Below are 22,923 nucleotides of genomic sequence, written 5' to 3'. Positions count from 1 at the left end.
TGGAACATCAGAGTTGTTCACCACAATATGATGGAATTAAGGTATGCTGGACTTACCCAGAACCCTTGGCCCGGCAGCATTCCTACAGCGGCTGGTTGACCATACAAGAACATGGGTTTGGGGTCTTTCTTCTGGTGTGTTCACCTGAAGGACGGAGCTGTTTCTGGAGTCTAATTAACCATAACTGAAAAGGCTTCCTTGTGAATGCTGCTCCTGGGACACAAGCCTGGCTTCTGGGCCAGGTGCTCTGGAGGTACTTGGACTCATTGCCAAAATCACTACAATAGTCAAGGTATGCCTTACATAGACACTGTAGCTCTTTTGTTCGCCAGGCTTGTAAGTGGCATTTTATTTAAGCAATAATGACTGGTAGAGAGGGCATTTCCTGATACTTAATGACCAACTGCAGGAACTGTGGGCCTGAGGCAATGCATATAATACGCTATTAAACTCTAAAATGTAAAAATGTAAAGAAAAAATAATTACCTTCTTATGCATGTTGCCATGGATACTGAGGGTTGTTTATAGTTTTAGTCTTTTCCTAGAGGTTAGAGTCTAGTTGAGCAACCAGTAGGAAATGGAGAACTTCAGTCTCAATTTTTACTCACTTTATAATGTTTGACATTACCTAGTTAGCGCATGTTTCTTTAAGAAGGGGCACGTCGCCCCCGAAATAGGATATGTAACATGTGATACGGATTGCCAGAGTAAGTATTCATATTTTATTGAACAGTTTGGCAATCAGTATTTAAAATCAGCTAACCTTGTAGATAATCACGTTCCGTTTCCCCAGAGTGGCAGTAACTTTCAGACCATCCTTCATCACCCCCACCCCAAGAATGTGCCATTTTTTCAGCCTTCAAATTGCATGCACATATTTTATGCATTAGTGCCAGAAACACTTTTTCAGTTGGATCTATTATTACAGTGCATAACTCAGAGATTAATATTTAATCATGAAGGAGAAAATACTCAGAGTAGCACCTAATACTCCATAATTTACATGATAACTATTTGTTCTATGAGTTTTTTCAACCCTTGGAATAGTTTCTCTTCTAACTCTTAGGGAAAAGACAGGACTTAATTAAATCAATTTCCCAACTCTGCAGAAGTAAGGGCGCAAATGGGCACAATGAACTCATTGGTATCTATTCTGGGAATAAAAGAACTCTTAGGAAAATTTAGAGACTTAATTTCACCAACTCCAAACTTTCTCTCACAAATATGTTTTCCATAGTTATCAGCAAGATTTATCTGCTTTTGTTTTTCATTATTCTATCACCATCAAAGAGGACTATAATAAGCCTTTATCAAACACTTAATGCAGAAATGACATTCATTTATATGTTATCCATTCACTCATTCATTTATCTGTTGGGTATTTTTAAGGTGTATTGAGCTTTATCCTGAGCCAGGCCATAGATGCAGGTGCACCTGAAAAAGCTAAGCTCCTCACCCTTGAAGAAATCTATCTGCTGAGGAGTCAGGCACTGTAACATAAATGACAGTAGTTCATTGAGGGTACCACCCTAGAGGCTTGACGAGAGGTGATGGAGCACAAAGAAAAGTGAGGGCAACTCTCCTGGAGATTCAGGATGGTTTCTCAGAGGAGGTGACAGTTACTTTAGAGGTGAAGTGTAAACCACCATACAAAATTATCAAGGTATTATTATAATTTTGTTTCCTTAACTACTCTTCTACACAGATACAAAGATGCAAGATTCCTAAAGAACCTATAACTCAGTTGGGGAGTCAAATATAAACATTTGTCAGGGGATCCCTGGGTGGCGCAGCGGTTTGGCGCCTGCCTTTGGCCCAGGGCGCGATCCTGGAGACCTGGGATCGAATCCCACGTCAGGCTCCCGGTGCATGGAGCCTGCTTCTCCCTCTGCCTGTGTCTCTGCCTCTCTCTCTCTGTATGACTATCATAAATAAATAATAAAAAATAAAAAAAAACATTTGTCAGTGGTTATTAAACCCATGTTAACACACTTTCCCTCCAGATTCCTCCCAAATATTCATCTCTACAAACAGTGCTAGATTTATATAGAGAACTAAGTCTTGACGTGAGGACACCAGGAGTCTCTGGGCAAAGGAGGTGAGCACTCTCTACTGTGCTGACTTTCACATGGAAATGCAATGCAGCATGCACTACATTTCCTGCCTTTATAAAAAGTACATGAGGAGAATCCTGACACCTTCCTCTGGATTATTTTTATCTATAGACATCCAAATCATGCTCAGCGCCAGTGTGATTTATCTGCGCTCTTAGAAGAGACTGTACAAGCTAAAAGTTTACGCTGTGAATACGAAGGAAATAAAGGGATCAGAAGAGAACTCATTAGGGAAGGTTGCCTAGAGCCCTCGGGTTTGAGGAAGACCTTTCAGGATGTAATGAACATATATTCTCAGGGAAAGGCTAGCGCAGACGAAAGCGGCCAGACAGTATGCAGCCAGTCCTTGGGGGTTACAGAAAGTAGATTAGTTCTCCGGAACAGAAGGGCTGGCTGGCTGGGAAGCAAGGAGAACTTAGATTAAAAAGATAAAGGCAGGACTGGAAGCAGATGGCAAATGGCCCCATAGTTAGCTTGAGGAGCGTAGATGGATTGGTAAATTCCTACTGTCCTCAGAACTCTGCACAGACGTCACCTCTGGGTCAAACCCCCCCCCCCCCCCCCCGATTTCCACCCTCATCTCATTGCACTTAAACATGTTGTACTGAAATGAGCCGTTAACAACAGCCTCTTTGCTCTCTTGCCTCCCCAGCTCCGGTCTCCCATTGCATGTGCAGAGCCCCGCACAGTGCCCGTCGGCAAAGACTCTATGAGTGTCTCCCCTGAACCAGCACTGTTCCCACGGCCAAGGAAGCGGTGGTGGCACAGAAGCCCAGCGCCCCTGCTTCTGTGGAGCTTACACACAACGGGCGTCAGGGAGCCATTCCAGATCCTTTGCAGAACAGACCTGAAAACACCAAGGAAGATTCTTTTGGAACTGAGCACGGGGGAGAGTCTGCAACTCCAGGTGCAAATTCATGTGGGGGTCACCACCCTATTGCCCGTGTGAACACATGAGGGACTAAATCTGGCACGCTGAGAGGGAGAAGCCCAGGGCACAGATGGCCCATCAAATGGCCAATCAGAGCGGAAAAGGACAGAGTTACCAACACCAGAAAAGTTTACTATTATTTTCAACAGCTGCCTTTTCGATGGAAAAGTCCAGGAGCAGAGCGCAGATGTTTTTGAAAGGAAGAGGAAAAATACTGCTGCAAGAATTTTGACATCAAAATGCATATTGATGAGGCAAACAGGAGGGCTGGGCTCAATATTCTCATAAACCAGCTCCCCTGGTGCTGGGTAAATCAATTGGGAAGTCCGCGTGGGGGAGAGGACCTAACCTAATTGGGAAAGCACGTGGGCCCCAAAGATGTGAGCTCTGACTCAACCTCTCACAGTCCCAGGCGATGTCACTCGCCCCACCTGCCCTGCTCTCCCGAAGTGCTCCTGCCGCATCCACCTGCTGCTCCTACGCTCTGCAGCCCTCACTCCAATGGGCCCTAATGTCCCCAAGCTTCAAAACCAGGAAGTATCAGGGGGCTTGTGCTTACCCTCTCTCTAACCAGAGACTTTTAAAGCTGACAGAATCATCCAGATCATAAAGGGCAGAGATGGGGCTGAGAGGAAGCAGGAGAGGGCAGGGAAGGAATAACCCATCAGGACCATGTGCAATGACAACAGCTCACGATGGACTGGTCCATATGCCCCTTCCAGCAAAAGGTCCGAGAAGTGTGGTATCAAATAGAAAACCTAGCTCACTGGCCTCAGAAGGATCATACAAGAAGGGGAAAAAGTTGTCAGTCCTTTACATTAAGTCAAAAGAAGAGTCATGTGTGCCCAACGTCCACCATATCATTTATCAGAAGAATTTGTCTGTGAACATGGCCGTTCAGGCTTATTACATGAGAGGTGTCAGCATCCGTTTTCTTTATACTTGTCTCCTCATGACACTCAGGGTATAGACTTACAGAAGAAGTTGCAGGGGGTGAGGGGTGTGGGCTTACCCTGTAGAGCACAGTTAGTGCTAAGGTGGTCAAACTTGTCAAAGAGGCTTTCTGAACTACTTCCTCTGATCAATAACTCTTGCTCATGAAAAAACTCAGAGGAACCACCTTGTTCCTTTCCCCAGGTGTCTCAACATGGAACTTTCTTGCTAATGCTACGAGAGACCAGGACTTAGAGTGGCAAAGACTAATTTGCTTTGATGATTTGTCCAGGTGTTTCAGTGTTAGAGGAACACGTGAGCAAGCAGACAGCAGCTGGGGACACACCGATCCCTCTTTTCTGGTCTGTCCTGAGCTCCCCCAAACCTCCACAGGGTTTAAGAGCTACTATTGCATGAATAGAAGGTCATAATTCAAGAAGATTCAGACAGTTTCATAAAAATGAATCATGTTTTTAAGTTTCTACAGTTGCTCGTGGAATGCGAGCCTCGGCAGATATCTGAATTATTAAACGTTTGCTTTATCAGTGTGGTTCAGTTTCAAGCATGGACTGGGCTGAGAAACAAACCATGCATGCAAAGGAGGCACCAAACCTTAGGATTCTAGAGATGAATATATGAATCCACAGATTCTCCTCAAGTTTCTGACTATGTATCAAAACTCTGAGGAATGTCTGCAACTACTTAACTCTGTGGAAGTGCATTCTCTCGTACAAAATGGCTAAAATCCAAACAGAGAATTGAAATCAGAGTTGGAAATCTGGCATCTGAAGTGAGATATGCCCAGATTGAATGTACTCAGGAATTCTCACAGAGTTTGCTTTTCTACATATATGTATATTTGATCAAAATCAACTGGCAACTAGCAAGAGACTCATAATTAGAGTTTGGTATTAATCAAATCCACTACTTTTTAGAACTGAAGTTTCTTTATTCACAGGGTTCCCCAGCCTTCAAACACAAACTATTTCATCTGATAATAACCCAAGTTTTACTAGCTGTTATGGGTCATGTTCCCAGGAAACTTTATTAAAGAGTGTTCTTGGGATCAACTGGGAAGGGAGTGGTGGGGAGGAAGCAGGATTAGCAGAAGGAGAAATCAAGATGTAATGCAGTCTCGGTGAAAGCATCAGCCAACCTGCATGGAGCTCTGGACCACGAGTAGCCTTTTAGAGCTTTCCCAAATTACAGCAAGAGGAGCATTCAGTGCAGTTGTCCCTGGAAGGTGGTGTGATCCTCAGATGACCAAGAGATTGGCAAACCGCTTACGTGAGGCAAAACTGCACAGGCTAAGAGTTAAGGGCCAGCTTCTCACAGAACTCCCCGCAGCTGGGGAATAAGGTCTCCATCCCTGAATAGGAATCTTCCTGAATAGGAATCTGGACAGCACATGAGAGCATCCACTACAGTCCACCCCTTGCAGCACCTGGATCCTCTTCTTAGAGGTTCTGGGGAAATCATCTCCAAGATACCAGTGAGCCTTCTGTTCCTAGTGGGAACTTAACAGATAAAGGTGAGTGGGACAAAGTACAGATCTTGATGCTATAGCTGGTTTCAGGGTGGCAACTGGTACTCATCTTCTCCCTCCTGTCATCCACTGAAGATCCTCCTCACTCTAAACAAGCCTCTCTGCTGACCTTGGTGGTTTTTCTGGTGGTGAGACCAATCTCTCAGCCCTGAGGGGTCTGAGCCACTAGCCATGATGCCTCTCTCAGGCTGTGATCTATTTTCCTTCAAAGTTGGACTAGGGAAACCAAGAGGTACCTAACTAGGTGACCTGGGTTCTCCATTCTTCCTCCCTTCCCTGTGTATAACAGTATCTTCCTGCCTTTTCCTGGTGACCAGGTTCAACTACCCCTTCCAAGACAGTGACTTTTCTTCTTGCCTGTTGGCATGTTGGTGCATGGAGCTAGAATTGCCCATGGATCAGCCATACTTATAGTTCAAGGGGGCAATCATTGTGTCTCTGGTCAGAAGCATCCCCCCCCACACACACACACACTTTAGGCACCAGGACCTCGAAATTCACAGAGCTCAATTTTGTGAAGGTAACAAGCCCAAATTCTTCAAGGAGGTCACTGGGAGTGATGGTCAGCAGGACCGCTTCTACTTCTACTCCTCGGCTCCTGGACTCCTGCATTCTACCTGTTGTGAACACAGTGGCATTTAAAGGTCTTTGATCTAAGATCAACTGTGAATCCTGAAGAATGGTGCTCCACTCTAAGAAGTGTCACCTTTGAGCTGGCACATCAGGTCAACTTTGAACAGGTCTGTCTATGCTCTGCTCTGGCTGCCTCGCAGCTTCAAGAAATATAGCATGAGACAGAACAGTGGAGTCATGTGGTCATTCCAATGACTCTTTTGCAGAAAAATGTGGTCTTTGGTATGATGTGATGTAATATTGGATCCCATGACAGTGGATTTAACACTGTTTAAGCCTCGGATAGCAGTGCTACCTGAGGCCCTGAGAGCAGTAAATATAAATCCATATCCAGAATATGTGTCCATTCATGTTCAAATGAATTGCTTTTTCTCCCATGTTGGAAGATGTCCAATGTAGGCAGCCCGCCAGAGTGTCAGGTTGGTCTCCTTAAGGGATGGTGCTATATTGGGAACTCAGTATCACTCTCTGCTACTGGAATGTTAGCCGTTTGGCAGCAGCATTAGCTAGAAAAACTTTGGTAAGTGCAAGCCCAGGCCAGTGGTCCATGCATAGCCTCCACCCCTGCCACCATGGCTCTTCTATTCAGGGGTCTATCGTGCCAATACTAGAAGTGGCTGATGACAGAGGCTGGGGGCCACTAACTGGTCAGTCATTTTGTCTCCCTGCATGCTTTGTGCCTCTCTCTTGTGAGCACTGTCATTCAATACAAGATCTTCCCACAGGATGTCCTCTCACAGGTCGGTGCACGTGTCTACTCCAGACCTCCTGGTTGCCAATCTGCCCATTTTCTGTTTTAGGCCCCTGCCCATTCAGTCAAGTCATTTGTTACAGCCCATGAGTCTAACCACAAACCACCTCTCTTTCAACAGGAAGCAGACGACCAGGGACACCACCGGAACCTTTCCCTCACCACTGTTTTCCAAAAGTGAATGGAGCCATGCATTCATTGTTTTCAGCTTGCACCATACAGAGCTGGCCCATCCAGCAAGCTTGAGCACCTTCCCCTTCAATCAACTGATCATAAAGGATCTTCCATATGGTCATAGGTGTGAGCTCCAGGGGACGTGCTGGATCAGTAACAGTGGGTGACATGAGCCCCTGTGCAGCTAGGCTGTGTCCCCTACTCCTTCTCGTTCTTAGTTCCAGGTGCACCAATCCAACCTTGCAATGAATTGTCCCTTGGCCTACCCCACGATATGACGTGGTGGTTCTGACAGAACCCAGTCATGATAGGCTGTTTTGGCCACATGGTTAGGTGGTGTCCCATGGTTAGGAGCTCTCCTCTACTAGGTCCCCATAGCATGTAAGAGCTATTGTTAGAAAGTTATAGAATTCTCTGCTGCCAATGGCACAGCCATGCTCCAGAATCCTGGAGGTCTGTATTGCGATTTTTCCACTGGGGCTTGCCAATAACTCCACTTGGCCTCTTTACCCAGCACTGACACCTAACACCAGAAACCCTATTGGCTTATATGGCCCAAGTGGTAAGACTGCTTGCATCACAACCTACACCTGATGCAGAATCTTTTCTTTTTCTGGTCCTTTCTCAAAGCTGTAAGCTTGGAATGATATTTTGGTTGAAGCAGTGGAACACACCGCTTCCAGAACTCAGATGCACTCATCAGGTTTTACACTTCCATCTTTATGGTGGAAGAGGAAAATGCAAAAATTGGTCTCTTCCTTTGGATGTGATGTCCTGGCATGCCCCTGAGCACTGCACTCATAAAAACTGTACCAATATGGCAGGTCCTTAGCAAGACGCAGATACAAATCCAGAGACTAAGTGATTAAACAAATTCAATAAATGGTCTCCAAATGAAGACAACAAAGTTTTTCCACTACCACTTAAAAAAAAAAAAAAAAACAACCTATGACCTTCTTACTATTTTAAAAGCTTTGTCACATGGTAAAAGTATGATATATGCTCTGGGACATTTGGGCCATATGATTTTTTTTTTCTCTAAAGTCTTACTCCACTAATCTTTGCTTACTTATACTCTTGAAATCCATAAATAGAGCAAGATAAAATGAACAAATAAAAAACTTAAGAGGAAGTTAAAAATACAGATTGGAAAAATTAAACAGAGCCAGGTTAAAGTTAGCAGATAAAAGCACAGGGCCAAAGCCACTGACCAGTTGCCAGATGCAGATGGCAAACTTCCCCCTGGGTCCCGTCGTGGCTGAAGCAAAGGCAGCCACAGTTAATCACTCTCACAAAGCCCCACCATATCCAGATCAAGGAAAGAGGTAAGGCCATGAACCGTCTCACAAAATAACTAGATGTAGATGCTGATAGTGAGGAGAGGGATCGGATGGGGTGGGGGGTGTTGTGTGCGGTAAAGATGGTTAAACAATATAACTTAATTTGGTAAAAAATAATATTGAAATGACTTGGCCTGGGTCTCCCAGATGGCAGATCCTAGGACAAAGGCTGGAGTGCAAATACTTTACTGTTGAGTGTGATCCATACAGGAGGAGGGACAAGAAGAATGGGGCAGAGTAGGATGGGAAACTAACACAGGGATGAGTCACAGCTCCTGGCAAGTGGATGCTGGCTCCTTCTGTCCTGCCTGAGCTGTAGGAAAGCCAATCAGGGCTGTCCATCTTGGAGGGAAAATAGAAAGCACTTATCCATTGGGGCTTATGCTTTGTAGGTCAACAGTTTGAACCCGAACTTACTCTCAGGTTTCGTCAATGCATGTGCCCCATGTGGCTCAGGGAATCTCCTGGGTGGATGGGAAGCTCCAGCAGAGGCGTGAGGCCGAGCATGGGGCAAGCCTCTGGCATGCTGCACCCAAAGGAGGCTGCCTAGAGCCTGAACCAACGGCTGGAACAAGGCACAGGGGATGCCCAAAGGTGAGAGGTGGTACCCAAGAGGTTCCCAGCGCATACTTCAGATCTAAAACTAGATGTTGCTTTCAAAGCATCTTTTGAGAGCATCTTTTGACCTTGAATAAATTTCTGATATCTAAGTAGTGACCCCCTGCAAGATATAAGCTATGTCAGATTACTGGGCCAAGCCATTCCAGGCATGGAGAGTCTATCCATGAATAGATGCAACAATTATTTATTTATTTGTTTGTTTGTTTGTTTATTTATTTATTTTCTTAAAGATTTTATTTATTTATTCATGAGAGAGAGAGAGAGAGAGAGAGAGAGAGGCAGAGACAGAAGCAGGCTCCCTGTGGGGAGCCTGATGCGGGAGCCAAAGGCAGATGCTCAACCACTGAGCCACTCAGGTGCCCCCAGAGGCAACATTTAGAAAGTATGTCCTTTGCTCCCTGTTTCAAAATATAAAGCTTTCATGAATGCATCTAAGATTTATATCTGAAAGCAGATTTACTCTAAACATCTAGTCTAGCAAACTCTACACAAGTTAATGTTCTATACGTAAAATAAAGACTTGAAGGAGTAAAACTGGCGGTATTATACCTACAAGTAAGAAATCATTTCTACACCCATTTTCAGAGTACCTTTGAATTTCCAGAAGCAGCTTTCTTTAATGCTGGGAAATTTAGGTGCAATGTTGAAGCAATATGAATTTTCGACACTGTGATCTAAGTACAGGCCTGGAACATTTTTTTTCTTCTCTGAGAATCCAGTATTGATTTTTTCAGGGTCAAATTAAGCTACAACAAACAAGACAGGATCCTATTCACGTTTTCATTGTAAGCAGATCTCTATTCTGTAAAATAATATGGACTTCTGAATTATAATCCTGTTGCCGAGGCGCTTAGCTCTTGGCTAGTAAGTTAGCCCTGGAAAACTGACTGTAGGCAAAACTTGTGAATCTTGATATACAGCCACTCCACTCCTCTGTTCGAGAATAAAGTACAATGACGTCACAGTTTAAATTTACTTAGAGGGAGAGCTCGGCAAATGCTGTTAAAGAATTAGAATCCTCCTCGCTGGAAAAGCAATGATGAACGCTCAGAATGCTTCACGTGAGCCAAGAAGGCGGTGAACTGAGAAAAATTTCTCCCTTAGGCCCTGGTCCTCTGTGATCCCGCTCTACCCACAGGAGACTTAATTAGCTAAATTAACCTATTAGAGGTAGGATATTAAATTTTTAGTTAATTATTTATTAGCAGTTAAATAAAATTTATATCCATCATGAAAATTCTAAGTACATATGAGAGCAACATCATGAGATACCACTATTTCTATTCAGATACAGCATCTGGGGTACAGAGAGGCAAAGGGCTGCCTCAAAATCACACAGCTAAGAAGATGTGGCAGAGTCGCATTCCAGCTCAGGTGTGGCAGCAGTGCCTCTCCGTGCGCATCCATTCTCTCCCTGCTGTCAAAACGCCAAGAACAAATTTGTCCAAGGTGTAACAAGGAAACCAGGGGGAAGGAGGCAGCCTTCATGCTGGCAAATTAATCTGGTTCAGTTCTTGCCGCAGCAGCTTGTTCTACCTCCCAGGGCCTGGGGGTGGGTGGTGGGAGGATGGTGCCGCAGAGTTATCATTTATCTTCATCCATGACCCTCCCCCCGTACCCCCCTGCAAAATGTTACTTGAGGCTCCTGAAAACAAGCTCTCTGGGTCGGGACTCGGTGCAGGAGCACCCTGAAGGCCCTGTGTCCTGCTGTCTTCCCCAGACTTGTCCCGTGATGGTATCTCTTTTTGAGGAGCCCCAACCTCAGGCCGATTGTGCAGAAGAGAGTTCTGAAATTACTGAGCTGCAGAATGCCACGAAATACATCCTCAAAGGTCATTCTGTTCCCACCTGGTAGTCTGGCTTCATATCCCAAACAAGATGCAGGAGTAGGTTTCCCCCTAAGAGAGTCTGATTACTCATCCGATCACCAAATATTTAGGGAATATTTGGGGGAGGCACCGTGCTGGGTATGGAGACTTTGTCCAAGAACAGAGAGGCCAGTTCCTGCTTCGAGAAGCTTACGGTTGAACAGCGACCATGACCTGTACCCAGCTGTGCACGCGGTGAGCCTCAGGAGGTGCCACAGCATCGCTTAACAGGATGACCGTAGGCTGGTTGTCCAGGCACCAAGGACGTGATCCCACCTGAGGACTAGGAATGGACAGGAGGTAACTAGGGTCGGGGGAAATCCAGGCAGTGACCTGTGCGGGTAGAGGGCCCCTCTCCCAGTAGCTTCACTCACCCTTCAGACTAACTCGGACCTCCTGCTCTCCCTGGAGGCTAGATGGAGGCGCCCACTACCGCTGCCATGTACGCGGCACCCCGGAGAGGGGCCCCAGCGCGGGCCCGGCCTCGTTTGTTCTCGTCCCCGGCCCGGCGCTGCCGCCTGGCCGCGGAGAGGAGCAAAGGGAAGAAGGGTGGGAAGGAATCAACGCCTAGCGGAGTGCACGGGTCCATTCTCCACCAGGCCTGCTTTTCCGTCATAGAAAAAGGGAGGCCGGTCACACTCAGCGCTCGGAGGTCCGCCTCCCCCTCACACACTAATGTGGTCTCCCGACGTCGGCGCGGGAACCGGAACCGCAGGGACTGTGAGATGCGGGGTCTACGCCCGAGGAGCCCAGGAGGTAGCGGCGGACGCTCAGAAACGCGGGTGTCCCGTGCTTTCCCGCAGTGGGAGGCGGCCCCGGCAGGAACCTGGGCCTCGCCCTGACTGCGGGCTTCCGGCCGCACGGCCCCGAGCCCCGAGCCCCGAGCCTCGCCCCAGGAAGGGCCGAGCTGGGTCCCCACTCGTGCAGCCAACTTTCCCGCCCGCGTGGGGAGGCCGCTGGGGGCCTGGGTCGCGGGGCCGCACGACCTTCCCCGCGGGGCCGGTCGCCGCCCCAGGCCGCCCCCGGCCGCCCCCGGCCGGTTCCCGGGGCGCCGCAGCCCGCGCCTCCGCAGACCCGGGACGAATCCGGGCGTCGCGGGCGCTGGAGGCGGTGGCGGGGACCCAGGCGGCGGGGCGGGGTGTGCGCGCGCGCGCGTGTGTGCGCGCGTGTGTGCGCGTGCGCGTGCGTGTGTGCGCGCGCCCCTCCCCCGCACGACGTCACCCGGGTCACGTGAGTGACCCCCGCCTCCGCCCCCTCCGGGCTCAGCTGCTGGGCCCCGGCGGCGGGGGGCGGGGGGCGCGGGGCGCGGGGCGCGGGGCGGGCAGGCGGCGCGTCTGCTCGGCCCCTCCCCGACCCCTCCCCCGGAGCCGGAGCGCGGCGTGGAGCGGGGGGCTCGGGTGAAATTGGAACCGGTGTTCTAAATTAAGGGGAGCAGATGTCCCTGTTTTGCTCGGGAGGCCTGGGTGGCCTGCTGTTGAGACAGAAATCGTGGAGGCACTGACCTTCCGGGGCCGCTGTCAATCTCGGCGTGCAGATGGCCAGCCCGAAGCCCTGCCCGCTCCTCTGCATTGGAAATGCGGCGGCGGGGGGATCCGGGCGGCCGGCCGGGGGCGGGGGCGGGGGCGGGGGCGGGGGGGCGCCCGGGGAGACGGAGGCCGGGAGAAAGGCCTGCTCGGCGCACAATGGAGCCCCCGTGGCGGCCCCTCGGAGGACAATGCGGCCCCCGGGGATCCGCGCTGGGCTCGCCAGGCCGGCCGGCCGCGCTCCAGCTGCCTCTCCAGAGCCAGGCCGTGCAAATGTGCGCACTTGATTCTAAATCCTCTTAGGCGCCGTCCCTGTGACCGAGGGAAGGGCTGGCCTCACAGGCCTTTACAATCGGAGGCCTGGGAACCCCGGCGCTCCGCCGCGCCTGCACCGCGCATGCAGATGGAGTCGCTCCCCTGGAGAAGTGGGCCCCGTAGTCGGGGAACAAAACCGACCAACTGCCGCAGTGAACGCCGGCGTATCTGCCCCTTTGATGCCACGCAAGGGCCTGAAAAATCAATTTTAAGCGTGTTTCCCATAGAAGAGACAGCATTAAATGTCCAGAAAAGCCAGCTATGCTGCGCAGTCATTAGTCCACCCAGGTATTTACACTGTTTTTCCGATTTCCTTTCTCTCTTGGCCTCTGTGGTCAGTAGTATAAAATTCCTAGGAACTCCCACCTAAACACCAGCTTCCTGTTTATGCTCTCGGTGGCTTTAATGTTCAGCTGTTAAAAGCAGTTGACCAAGGCTCTATGAAACAATCAGCAGAGGTTCACAGGTGAATGGTGGAGGGAAAAAAAAAAAAAAAAAAAAACAACCCAAAGGAGTAGGTCAAAGGTCCAGGTTCACTTTTAATCACTTGTGTCAAAAACACAGGGGAAAAAAGATAAAATTAAAGTGTGTAACTTAATGCCTACGATCTTGGTTCATTTCATTTGGCCCGTGTCTGCATGAACCTATAAAATATGATACGCTAAAGTATGAACATTTTCATTTCTAGCAGTGAAAAAGCCCTCTTTTCCATGCCCATGACATTCTTTTGTTTTAGAAGGTTACAGTTCACACATAAGCACAATCTGTGTGTGCCTTACACCTCGCCATGGCTGTTCTTCTTGACGTTCCTGCAGCAAAATGTTGCACTTCTGTAGCTATTTGAATTACAGCCTCCCTTGACCTGGAAAAGAACCCTAGAGGGCACTTCATCCAGCTCTTTTCTCATACAGAATTCCCTGCTCCACTCCCAGGGAGTGATCAGCTATGCTGTGATAGAGCTCCCTACCTTGGAAGATAGCATCCTTCCTTGACAATCTTTTTTTTTTTTTCTTCTTAATAAACTTTTCTTGTATCTGAGGCTGGAATCTGCTTCCTCTAACAGCCATGCGGAATAAATCTAATCTCTCTTCCATGTGATATTATCCTCGAAGTATTTGGAAATGCCGCCCAGTCCCCTCAGAGGTTTCTCCCGGCTGAAACATCTCCAGGTCCTTGAACTGTTTCCGCCCCATGGGTCCGAGTCTCCGGTACCCTCCCAAGTTACCTAGCGATGCTCTGATTGGTCTAAGTCCCTTTGAAGCTCAAGATAGTGCTTCAATTCAAGCTGAAATTCTGCTTCTCCAGGAGGCAGCGCTGGAGGAGTATGGCTTAAAACCATAATCAGTCCGACCAGGCCCGAGTTATTCCGACAAAAATAATTTTGGGGTCTCCATTTTCGTCTTTTTCTCCTCTGTGTCAGTAATGCCAGACTTAGTTAGGAAGCCCAGAAAGGGAGACGGCCTTCTCGTGTGCTAGCACTCTGCCTTTCACGTTCTTGCACCTTACCCTCACAAAAACTCTCTAATTACTATTATCGTTACTCCTCTTTTACAGAATCAGGGGTCAAATAATCACCCAAGAGCACACAGCTAATAAGTCGTGGAGAGAGGTCTCTAGCCTGTGACCTGTATACAAAGCTGCTGCCCCAGAGTCTCGTAGTTAAAACTGAGATCCTGAATCTGTTTTTTCAGCACACTCTTATGATATACAGCTTTACTTCAAGGCCACTTGGTATACATCATGTTTATACAGCTACAGAAACTTCTGAAATACAAGTTAAGAACTTTAGGTGGGAAAAAAGTTCTTTGTGGAAGCAAATGAAACAGAAATTCCTAGTTTAAGCCAAAAGTCATCCCAAACATGCTTTTATTCCAATGGTATTACTTAGCAGCAAAGTGTTCTATTCCCCTAGAGTTTCCTGCCTTAGGCTAAGGGTAGGCCAGGCCCCGAAGCTAAATAATTGTTTCTTATATTTTGGTACTAGCACTACCAATGCCATTGCCCCTTACTCACACTTGCTTTCCAGTGTGTAGGTTAGTCATGAAAGAGGGAAGAATAGGTTTCCCCTGCACACACTGTAACATTTTTTCCCAGCATTGCTCAGCCTGCCAGAACAAAAGTAAAACCACAGAGAGAAGATTTAGATCAGCCTCTTGATCACCCTGCTGCTATTTTATAGTTTTAGGAGGGGTTGGACATCAAACACTTGAAACTGTCATCTACACATTCCTTCTCAGAATAAAGCAGCACTGGCATGTACCCTCCTGAATTATTTTTCTACCCTTCCCCCCAACTTTTGGAAACTCTTTCTCTCCAGGAAAATAGTCTACTGAAGGCACGCCGAATTATGAGTGTTTGTTCTAAGGAAGGCTCTTCCAGCCTACTGTGAACTGTCATATGCTGACATCCGGCCAGGTGGACTCTCAGCCTCAGCGGGGATGCTGCTCAGACGTTTAGGGTTTTCTAATTTGTTTTTCATTGTAGTGTTTGAGACACCTTTTCCTTACTGCCTGATCTGAAGGATCCTCCACAATCACTATTGCATTAATCTATTATTTTCTTCATAGTACTTATGGCAACCCAATGCTTCATTGCTTGTATGCTTGCTAATGGTCCACCTTATGTCTCTAGATCACCACTTGCGCATAAGTAACTTGGTCTGTCTTGTTCATTAGCTAGCATGGAGTAGGTCCTCAGAAAAATTTTTTGGATGAATATATATTTTGTGCAAATATATGTATATATGTATTTGTCGTGTACAATTCTTTCCTTCAAATAAATTCTTGGAGTGGTTGAATTCCTACAGATAGAGGTAGAATATGGTTGCCAAGGGCAGGGGTGGAGGAAATGGGGAATTAGTGTTTAATGGATACAGAGTTTCAGTTTGGGGAAGATGAAAGAAATTTTGCAGATGGATGGTGGTGCTGGTTGCACAACAATGTGAATATACTTAACGCCACTGACCTGGACACTTAGCAGTGGTTAACATCATAAATTTTAGAGTGCATATATTTTAACGCAATAAAAATAAATTCCTTGAGTTGGAAATTTGGGGCTAAGAGTTAGTGTATGTCTTTTAAACTGGGGTATATATTACTAAACTTCTCTCCAGAAGTTATGCCAATTTACTTTCCAAATACCAGTGCCTGAAAATAGTCATTGCTCAGCATATCACCAACACTGTGTTCTCAGTCTTTTTATTCTTTATGTATGATGAGTAAACACACACACACACACACACACACACTTTAATTATTGTTTTATTTGTGTGACTATACTTATTATTAAGGATTTAGTATATTTTCATGTTTGGTATTTCTTCTTTTGTGAAAAGCCTGTATGCATCCTTTCCCATTTTTATGGGGGCGTTTCCTTTGATTGGTTTATAGGAGTTCCTGTATAGTAAAGATAATAACTCTTAGTCTGTTAGCAATTAATTTTTCCCAATTTGCTATTTATCTTTACATATTACTTGCTATATGAAATTTAAAATTATATGCTGAATCAATATGATCTTGGGGTGAAAAAACCCTTCCCCATTCCAAAATTATAAGAATATTCATCCATGTTTTTACCCTATGCAGTTGTGGCTTTGTTCTTTATACTTAAATATTTGATGCATCTAAATGCTGATGGCAAGAAATGAGATAAAGATCCAACTGGATTTTTTTAAATTAATCAGTTAATCATCATTTATTACATAATCCATGCTTTCATCAGTAATTTGAAATGACTTCTTTTGGTTATAATAAATAGCCATTTTCTTATATTTGTTTCATTCTAGCACCTAGACCATGCTATTTTATTTACAGTAAGTTACCAATATATTTAGGTGGTGCCTTTTGCTGTAAATCCTAGGCTAGTAACTAACCTCTATGTTTGGGAATTAATCCATTATTAGAAACATTTTAAAGGGATCCCTGGGTGGCGCAGCGGTTTGGCGCCTGCCTTTGGCCCAGGGCGCGATCCTGGAGACCCGGGATCGAATCCCACGTTGGGCTCCCGGTGCATGGAGCCTGCTTCTCCCTCTGCCTGTGTCTCTGCCTCTCTCTCTCTCTGTGACTATCATAAATAAATAAAAATTAAAAAAAAAATAAAATACCTTAAAAAAAAGAAACATTTTAAATTATGTATAATTATACATTGGAAAGGTATAGCCTGTTGGAGACTTTCCTCCGCTGGGAGCCAGCAAGGAAGAGAGAGTATGCTGTCAACAGACATTTAGAAGAACCAGTGATAGGAAGGAGAAGACTTGGCTGGGATGCTTGGCACAGTGTCAGGCCTGCCCTCACATCCCACTCATGTTCCCCAGCTAGAGTAACTCAATTACCCATGTGGTAGATAGCAAGCTGGTGGGCTTTGCCCTCTTATATTGAGCTCTATCTCTGCCACTTTCTAGGTTTGTGATCCAGAGAAATCTCTTAAATAGTATGCTTATTCCAAGGCTAATAACAGGCTACCTAAGATGATAGTCATAAAGATTGAACAGTACACTTAAATGCACTCTGGAAATGATCACATCTAAATATGTATCATCATCATCATCATCATCATCATCATCATCATCATTATAGAGGAGGGATGCTTTGCCTCCCATGTCTGCATGCTTCTGCCTGGCCACCTGCCTTGCTCCTGCCTGGTGAGACATCCTTCTCCTCTGCAGAAGAGCTGCTTATACAACTGTGAGACTCAGGCCACCATCATCTGAAGAAGTGTGCTCAGGCAATCTCTCTTCTGATTGACCTCATCCAGGACACTGCTGGCTTCACCAGGGAGGTCAGGGTGTGCTCTACAGACACCCTTAATTTGCTAGTTCTGTGATTAATCTTGTTTTGATGGAGGGTGGGAAGGTTAAGAGGTCTGTTTGGCCTTAAGTCTAAACCATGGATCCAATCCAGCTTAACCAGTGAGCTCTCTGTTGGGGGCAATTGGGAGATAACAATAAAGTGGCATTTTGATTGCCATTCTGCCATTATTTCTTGTGTGCTATTGCACACATGCCCCTTGTGTGTCATTACACACCAACCTCGTGGGACGAGGAAAGACGAACAGAGACCTGGGGTGTTCCTGGCTTTCCAGCGACAATACTATCCTGGCCATCAAAACGTCACCTCTCTGACCTCTAACCTCTGACAATTACCAGTCCCTCAAATGGGTCAATTACTCCCCTGAGGAGGATACTCCACACCATATACATAGTAAGAGTTTAGTAACTATGAGTTATTATTACTGCTGTAACAGTCAGCGGTGCCCCTATGGCAGGCAGCTCTCCTGTGAAACAGAGAAGTGTCCTTCTCCGTGACCTTGGCCTTGTCACTGCCTTACCTCCAGCCCCGTGGTGCTCTGGGCCTGGGACACCCTCCCTGGCTCTCTCTTCACCATCAACTCTCTGGATCCAGCTCCTCCTCGGCCCCTGCCCCTCCTTGTTAGGTTCGCCTGTTCTGTCACATTCTGTCTCCATGTCTCAGGGTGGTGTTTCACCACCAAGCAACTTGCCATGAGCCTTCAGGCATCCTCGAGTAGAGATGAAGGCTGCGGGGCCAGCAGGGAGTCCTGTGAAGGGCTGTGCGCCATAAATCATCACGAGGGAGCCCTGCTAGCCCACAGCCTCCTCTTGTCATGGGAAGGCAGGGGCAGGATCCCTATGCAGTATCCATCCATTGGTTTAATGAGTGTTTGTTCAATGCCTGTGCCACACACTGGGAGTCAGGTGGGGAAGACAGACACAATTCTTAGCCTCAAGGAACTTCCAGTCCAATAAAGGGACAAACACCATAAAACAGATGACTGGAACCACTCAGTGTGGCACAAGCTATGCAGACACAACAGGGCAGTGAGATTAACACTGAGGATTGGCCTGGAGGCCCCTCCAGACCTAAGGGAAGGCCTCTCTCAACGCCTCAATTCAACTTTCAACGTGACTTTGTTTTCTCATCCCATAAGTATTTGGAAAAGATTTATACCAGCTCTTCTGTTACTGAGTTTTCTAGTGACAAAACAATAAAAAAAAACCCACAAGGTAGTGAGCTAGGGAAACCTGAAAATTAGGGTGCCAGGTGTTCCCAGTCCTCTTTCCCTCTTTGTTTGCCCTTTGACACCTTTTACTTGATTGCTTTTAGGCCTGGATTAATTTTTTCTGGCCGGAGGCCCATGCTAATTTGCATGGCTATTCTGTGTACGGGTCAGATCCGCCAAGACAGCAGGCCAGCCTGAATTCACAAACAGAGTCACATCCATCAAGTGGCCCAGAGCTCAATATACTCACCATAGAAGAATGGAGGATAATGAGAAATCCTACCACAGCCTGAAATCGTGACTCACCAGGGTTGCCCTGTGGTCAAGCTCATGGGTAAACCACTCCATCATCCTTATGTTCTGCTTGTCAAACACTTGTGGGATTCCATCTTGGGCTTTAGACATGTAATTACGGTTCCCATTGTTTGCAAAGCCAGAATTAAGCCTCAGATTATATAATTAATTGTGAGTGAAGTAGAGTGCCTTCTTTCATTTTATACTCTCATCTCTGATGTTAATACAAATCCTTATTTTGTTCAGCAATACCATATATTCCCGAGCCACACTAGTCGATGAAATACACATTAGTGCTGTCATATTTAGCTGTTCTTATGAATGGGTAACTGGAAGGCTTACTTACAAGGGTAGTTAAAATCCATTATGGGAACCTTGGTTCTTTCCCTGTGTTTGTTGACATAATCAACAATTCTTTCAATCACTGGAAATGTTTGTTCGTTCATTCACATATTCATTCATCTAACTTATAAACACGTATTATTTTAGATCTATTATGTGGGAAGAACTGTGCCAAGTACAAAGTAAGACCACATGATCTCTGACCCCCAAGTGGCACAACTAAGATGGTGCCCACCTTGGGTAAGGAATGGCAGGTTGTATTGGAGTCTAAAGTCATAGGTGGGGAAGCCTGGGTGGCTTAGTGGTTTAGCGCCACCTTCCTCCCAGGGTGTGATCCTGGAGTCCAGGGATCAAGTCCCACATGGGGGTCCCTCCATGGACCCTGCTTCTCCCTCTGCCTGTGTCTCTGCCTCTGTGTGTGTGTGTGTGTGTGTGTGTGTGTGTGTGTGTATCTCATGAATAAATAAAATCTTGAAAAAAAAATAAAGTCATAGGTGTCTGCGCACCCCACCCCAAATTCATCCAAGATTCTGATTTTCCAGGTCCAGAGTGAGACCCTGGCATGTGGGTTTGGAAAAACTTCTAGGGTAATTTTCATCCTTTTCATGGGGCAGCATAACCATGAGCTCCTCCTCACCCAAACCAGAGAGTCATCTGAAGACGGACAGTGCCTGACCTGGGCCGGCAGTAACAAGCTCAGGGCCATGAGAATCTGCCCAGTCCGAAGGGGCTGTTTCTAGTCACAGGGTCATGCCAGCCCTGGCCACATGCCTCTCTGCTGTACTTTGTTCTGGGCTGTTTTGGGTTCCCCCTATGCTGAACCTACCTGGTCACTGGACCTCTACGCTTGGCTCTAAAAACCCTGCCAATTTCTCTTGTGAGTCATGTGGAGACCCAGGGCACCCGGGCCACCAATGGCTGACTCCTGGGCACCTGGGTGGAGCATACTGCTTTCCCATGGGCTGACGTGTGTGGAGTTGACACAGAAGTCAGAAAAGAAGCACTTGGGAAAGGTGCTGAATCCAAAGGAGGAGTTGGGCAGGAGGACTCGGCCACGCACAGAAGCTAGACAGGAAGAAGTCAGTGTGAGAGAAGAATGGGGCTCTGGCGACAGAGCTCAAACAGGAGGGCCGGGATGGGAGGGGACATGTTTTTTGTTTTGTTTTTGTTGTTTTGTTTTTTTGTTTTTGTTTGTTTGTTTGTTTGTTTGTCAAGTGCCTATGGGTGGGGGAGGGACGTGACAGGACAGTTAGATGCCTGACCCAAAGGTGGACCTCAGGACCCAGCCCCACCGGCCCTGCCTCTCCAGCTTGCTCCCTTCCTCTGGCCTGCTTCCTGGTTGCCTTCTCCCCCTGCGCCTCCCATCCCCTCCACTCCCAGCCCAGACCCCTCCTGCTCTGCCTGTCCAGGACCAAGCTCTGGCCATCAACAGACCTCAACAGACATCACAATAATATCATGTTTGAGTGACCGGTAACAGCTTGCATCATGCAAAAGCTATCACCAGCTTATGAATTCTGGGTTGTTTGTTTTAATTTCTATTGTCAAGTCTGATATGATGTGAGATGGATATGCTATTCCACCTGGTAGGGCTGACACTGGTGACCAGTCAGGGACTGGTCCCAGTATGCTCCCATCTTGTAATTATGTTTTAATCTTGCATTTGTAATATTTGGACCAACCCACACTGGTTTAGGTGCCATGAGTCTCTTGAACTGATAAATTGAGTCAATTCATAAAGTCTCGCTTAAACAGCTTTATAAGTCCAAATAAAACCAAGAACGTGAACTAGCTAGTTTTTTTTTTTTTCCCAGTTGTGGCAATTTACTGTGTCTTGATTTTAACTTTTTGTTGTATGTCATTTGTTCCTGCATTCATTCGGCTTTTACTGAACACCTGTTCTGTGGGGCCACCTGTGATGTTTCACAAGCCGCTCTGGACTACACCTCCTGCTCCCTCTGCCACGCATCCCCGTCACATCCGCCACCCCCCACCCCCCCACACACACATACTGTCTGGCACACTCCTGGAGTAAGAGGACACATGGTCGGTCTCTGCCCCTCGACATTGCTCAGTCACATGAGGGTGACAGCTATGCACCCATTGTTCTGAGGCGATGGATGCTTTGGTGGTGTCTGATCTGGGTCTCAAAGGGCACAGAGCAGATAATCAAGAACAGCTCCACAGGGACGCCTGGGTGGCTCAGTGGTTGAGCATCTGCTTTTGGCTCAGGGCGTGATCTTGGGGTCCTGGAATTGAGTCCTACCTTGAGCTCCCTGCACAGAGCCTGCTTCTTCCTCTGCCTATGTCTCTGCCTCCCTCTCTGTGTCTCTTATGAATAAATAAAGAAAACCTTAAAAAAAAAAAAAAAAAAGAAAAGAACAGCTCCACAGAGGCAACAGGTGCCCAGCCCTGGAGGCCAGGGAGTGGTGTGGCCTGGGGAGGGCAGGCCTGCGTGCCAGGGACTCTGTGGTCCCAGGGCAGCTGGAGGGCGGCTCTCTGCTGAGGCATAGCCTGAGTGCCTGGTGCTGGTCTTGGATACAACATTCCTGCCATCCTGCCTGCCCCTCTGATGTGACCAGATTCCCAGGTCACGTGTCCTCATCCACCCTCCGCCCTGGGACAGCTTGGGCTTGCCGGCTTGCTGCTAAAGTAGAAGAGAGAAAACTCAGCCCTTTGTTCTTGGGAGACAGGGAGGGAGTTGGTTTAGGGTGTTTATTTCTCTTCCTTTTGACGTTAAAGCAAACCACATTTAACTGCTGCCGATGCTGTTAATGCCGGATCCCCGTTCAGGTGCGCAACAGTCCACATGTGGGTCCCATCCTTGGCACGAGCCAGCCCCGAAAGAGACCAATGTGGGAGCCCTCAGGAAGGTCTGCAGCACAAATCTAAAAATAGGTGAGCAAAGAAGCCCGGAGTCAGGGATAAATGCTCTCACCAGGCCCCGGGAAAGCCAGCTGTATCAAGTTCAGGCTTCCTCCCGGCCAAGCCACAGGGTCGTGAGAGACTTCCCATCTTGGCTTCTGGAGCTGGGAAAGGGGAGGAGGAAGTGGGGAGGCAGGATGTGGTGGAGGGGCTGTGCTGCTGGGAGAGCCAGGGCTCAGAGCAAAAATTCTCCTAAGGACTCTGAACGGTGCTAACCAGTTTAAAACAACAACAACAACAACAAAAAACCCTACATAAGCACAAAGCCCCCCAAAACCTCTTTACTTGAGTCTCCTTCAGTAGAAACTGGGATTTGGGGTAGTTCTCATGGGGGTGGCCAGCTCATGGTTTTCAGGGTCTTCTGAACATGGATAACCATCAGCAAAATCATGAAAAACACAATATTTACCCCAATAAAACCCAATGTGTCTCGGTTTACAGTCATGAGTGATGGACAAAACTCAGAGCCGTGGCTCATCGGTGGTGACTTGCAAAGAACCCAGCTGAGCCAGGGTATGTGACTATAGCATGAGTCCCTCTTCTGACCCTTCCTGCTAATGTATCTTCCTCCCTCTGTCCTTCCAGCAGTTTAGCCTCT

The 22,923-nt window shown here is 47.2% G+C and overlaps 2 protein-coding genes across 2 annotated transcripts in view; both read right to left on the bottom strand.

Moving 5' to 3' along the window:
• The window catches only part of ZNF438 (zinc finger protein 438), a 409,820-nt gene that overhangs the window by 244,262 nt on the left and 142,635 nt on the right, over positions 1–22,923 (bottom strand). The gene's annotated exons all lie outside the window — the stretch shown is intronic.
• Positions 9,277–17,346, bottom strand: LOC121497724 (translation initiation factor IF-2-like). Its single transcript, XM_041767463.1, has 4 exons — positions 17,242–17,346; positions 12,785–12,943; positions 11,286–12,328; positions 9,277–11,194 (listed from the first exon to the last, which is right to left on the bottom strand). Exons 1-3 carry the CDS (start codon positions 17,344–17,346, stop codon positions 11,324–11,326), a joined length of 1,269 nt encoding a protein of 422 aa, XP_041623397.1. The 3' UTR covers positions 9,277–11,194; positions 11,286–11,323.

This window comes from Vulpes lagopus, chromosome 8 (genome assembly GCF_018345385.1).
Source record: "Vulpes lagopus strain Blue_001 chromosome 8, ASM1834538v1, whole genome shotgun sequence".
NCBI classification, from domain to species: Eukaryota; Metazoa; Chordata; class Mammalia; order Carnivora; family Canidae; genus Vulpes; species Vulpes lagopus.
This window is presented reverse-complemented; position numbering and strand designations above follow the sequence as displayed.

Excerpts from the sequence above, each read along its gene's own strand:
- LOC121497724 (XM_041767463.1), bottom strand. The coding sequence starts at position 17,346 with ATGGGAGGCAAAGCATCCCTCCTCTATAATGATGATGATGATGATGAT. Across the intron at positions 12,944-17,241 it reads TTTCCAGAGTGCATTTAAGT|GCCCTTGCGTGGCATCAAAG; the intron begins GTACTGTTCAAT and ends TTGATTTTTCAG. Across the intron at positions 12,329-12,784 it reads GGGTTCCCAGGCCTCCGATT|AACACCGGTTCCAATTTCAC; the intron begins GTAAAGGCCTGT and ends CCCTTAATTTAG.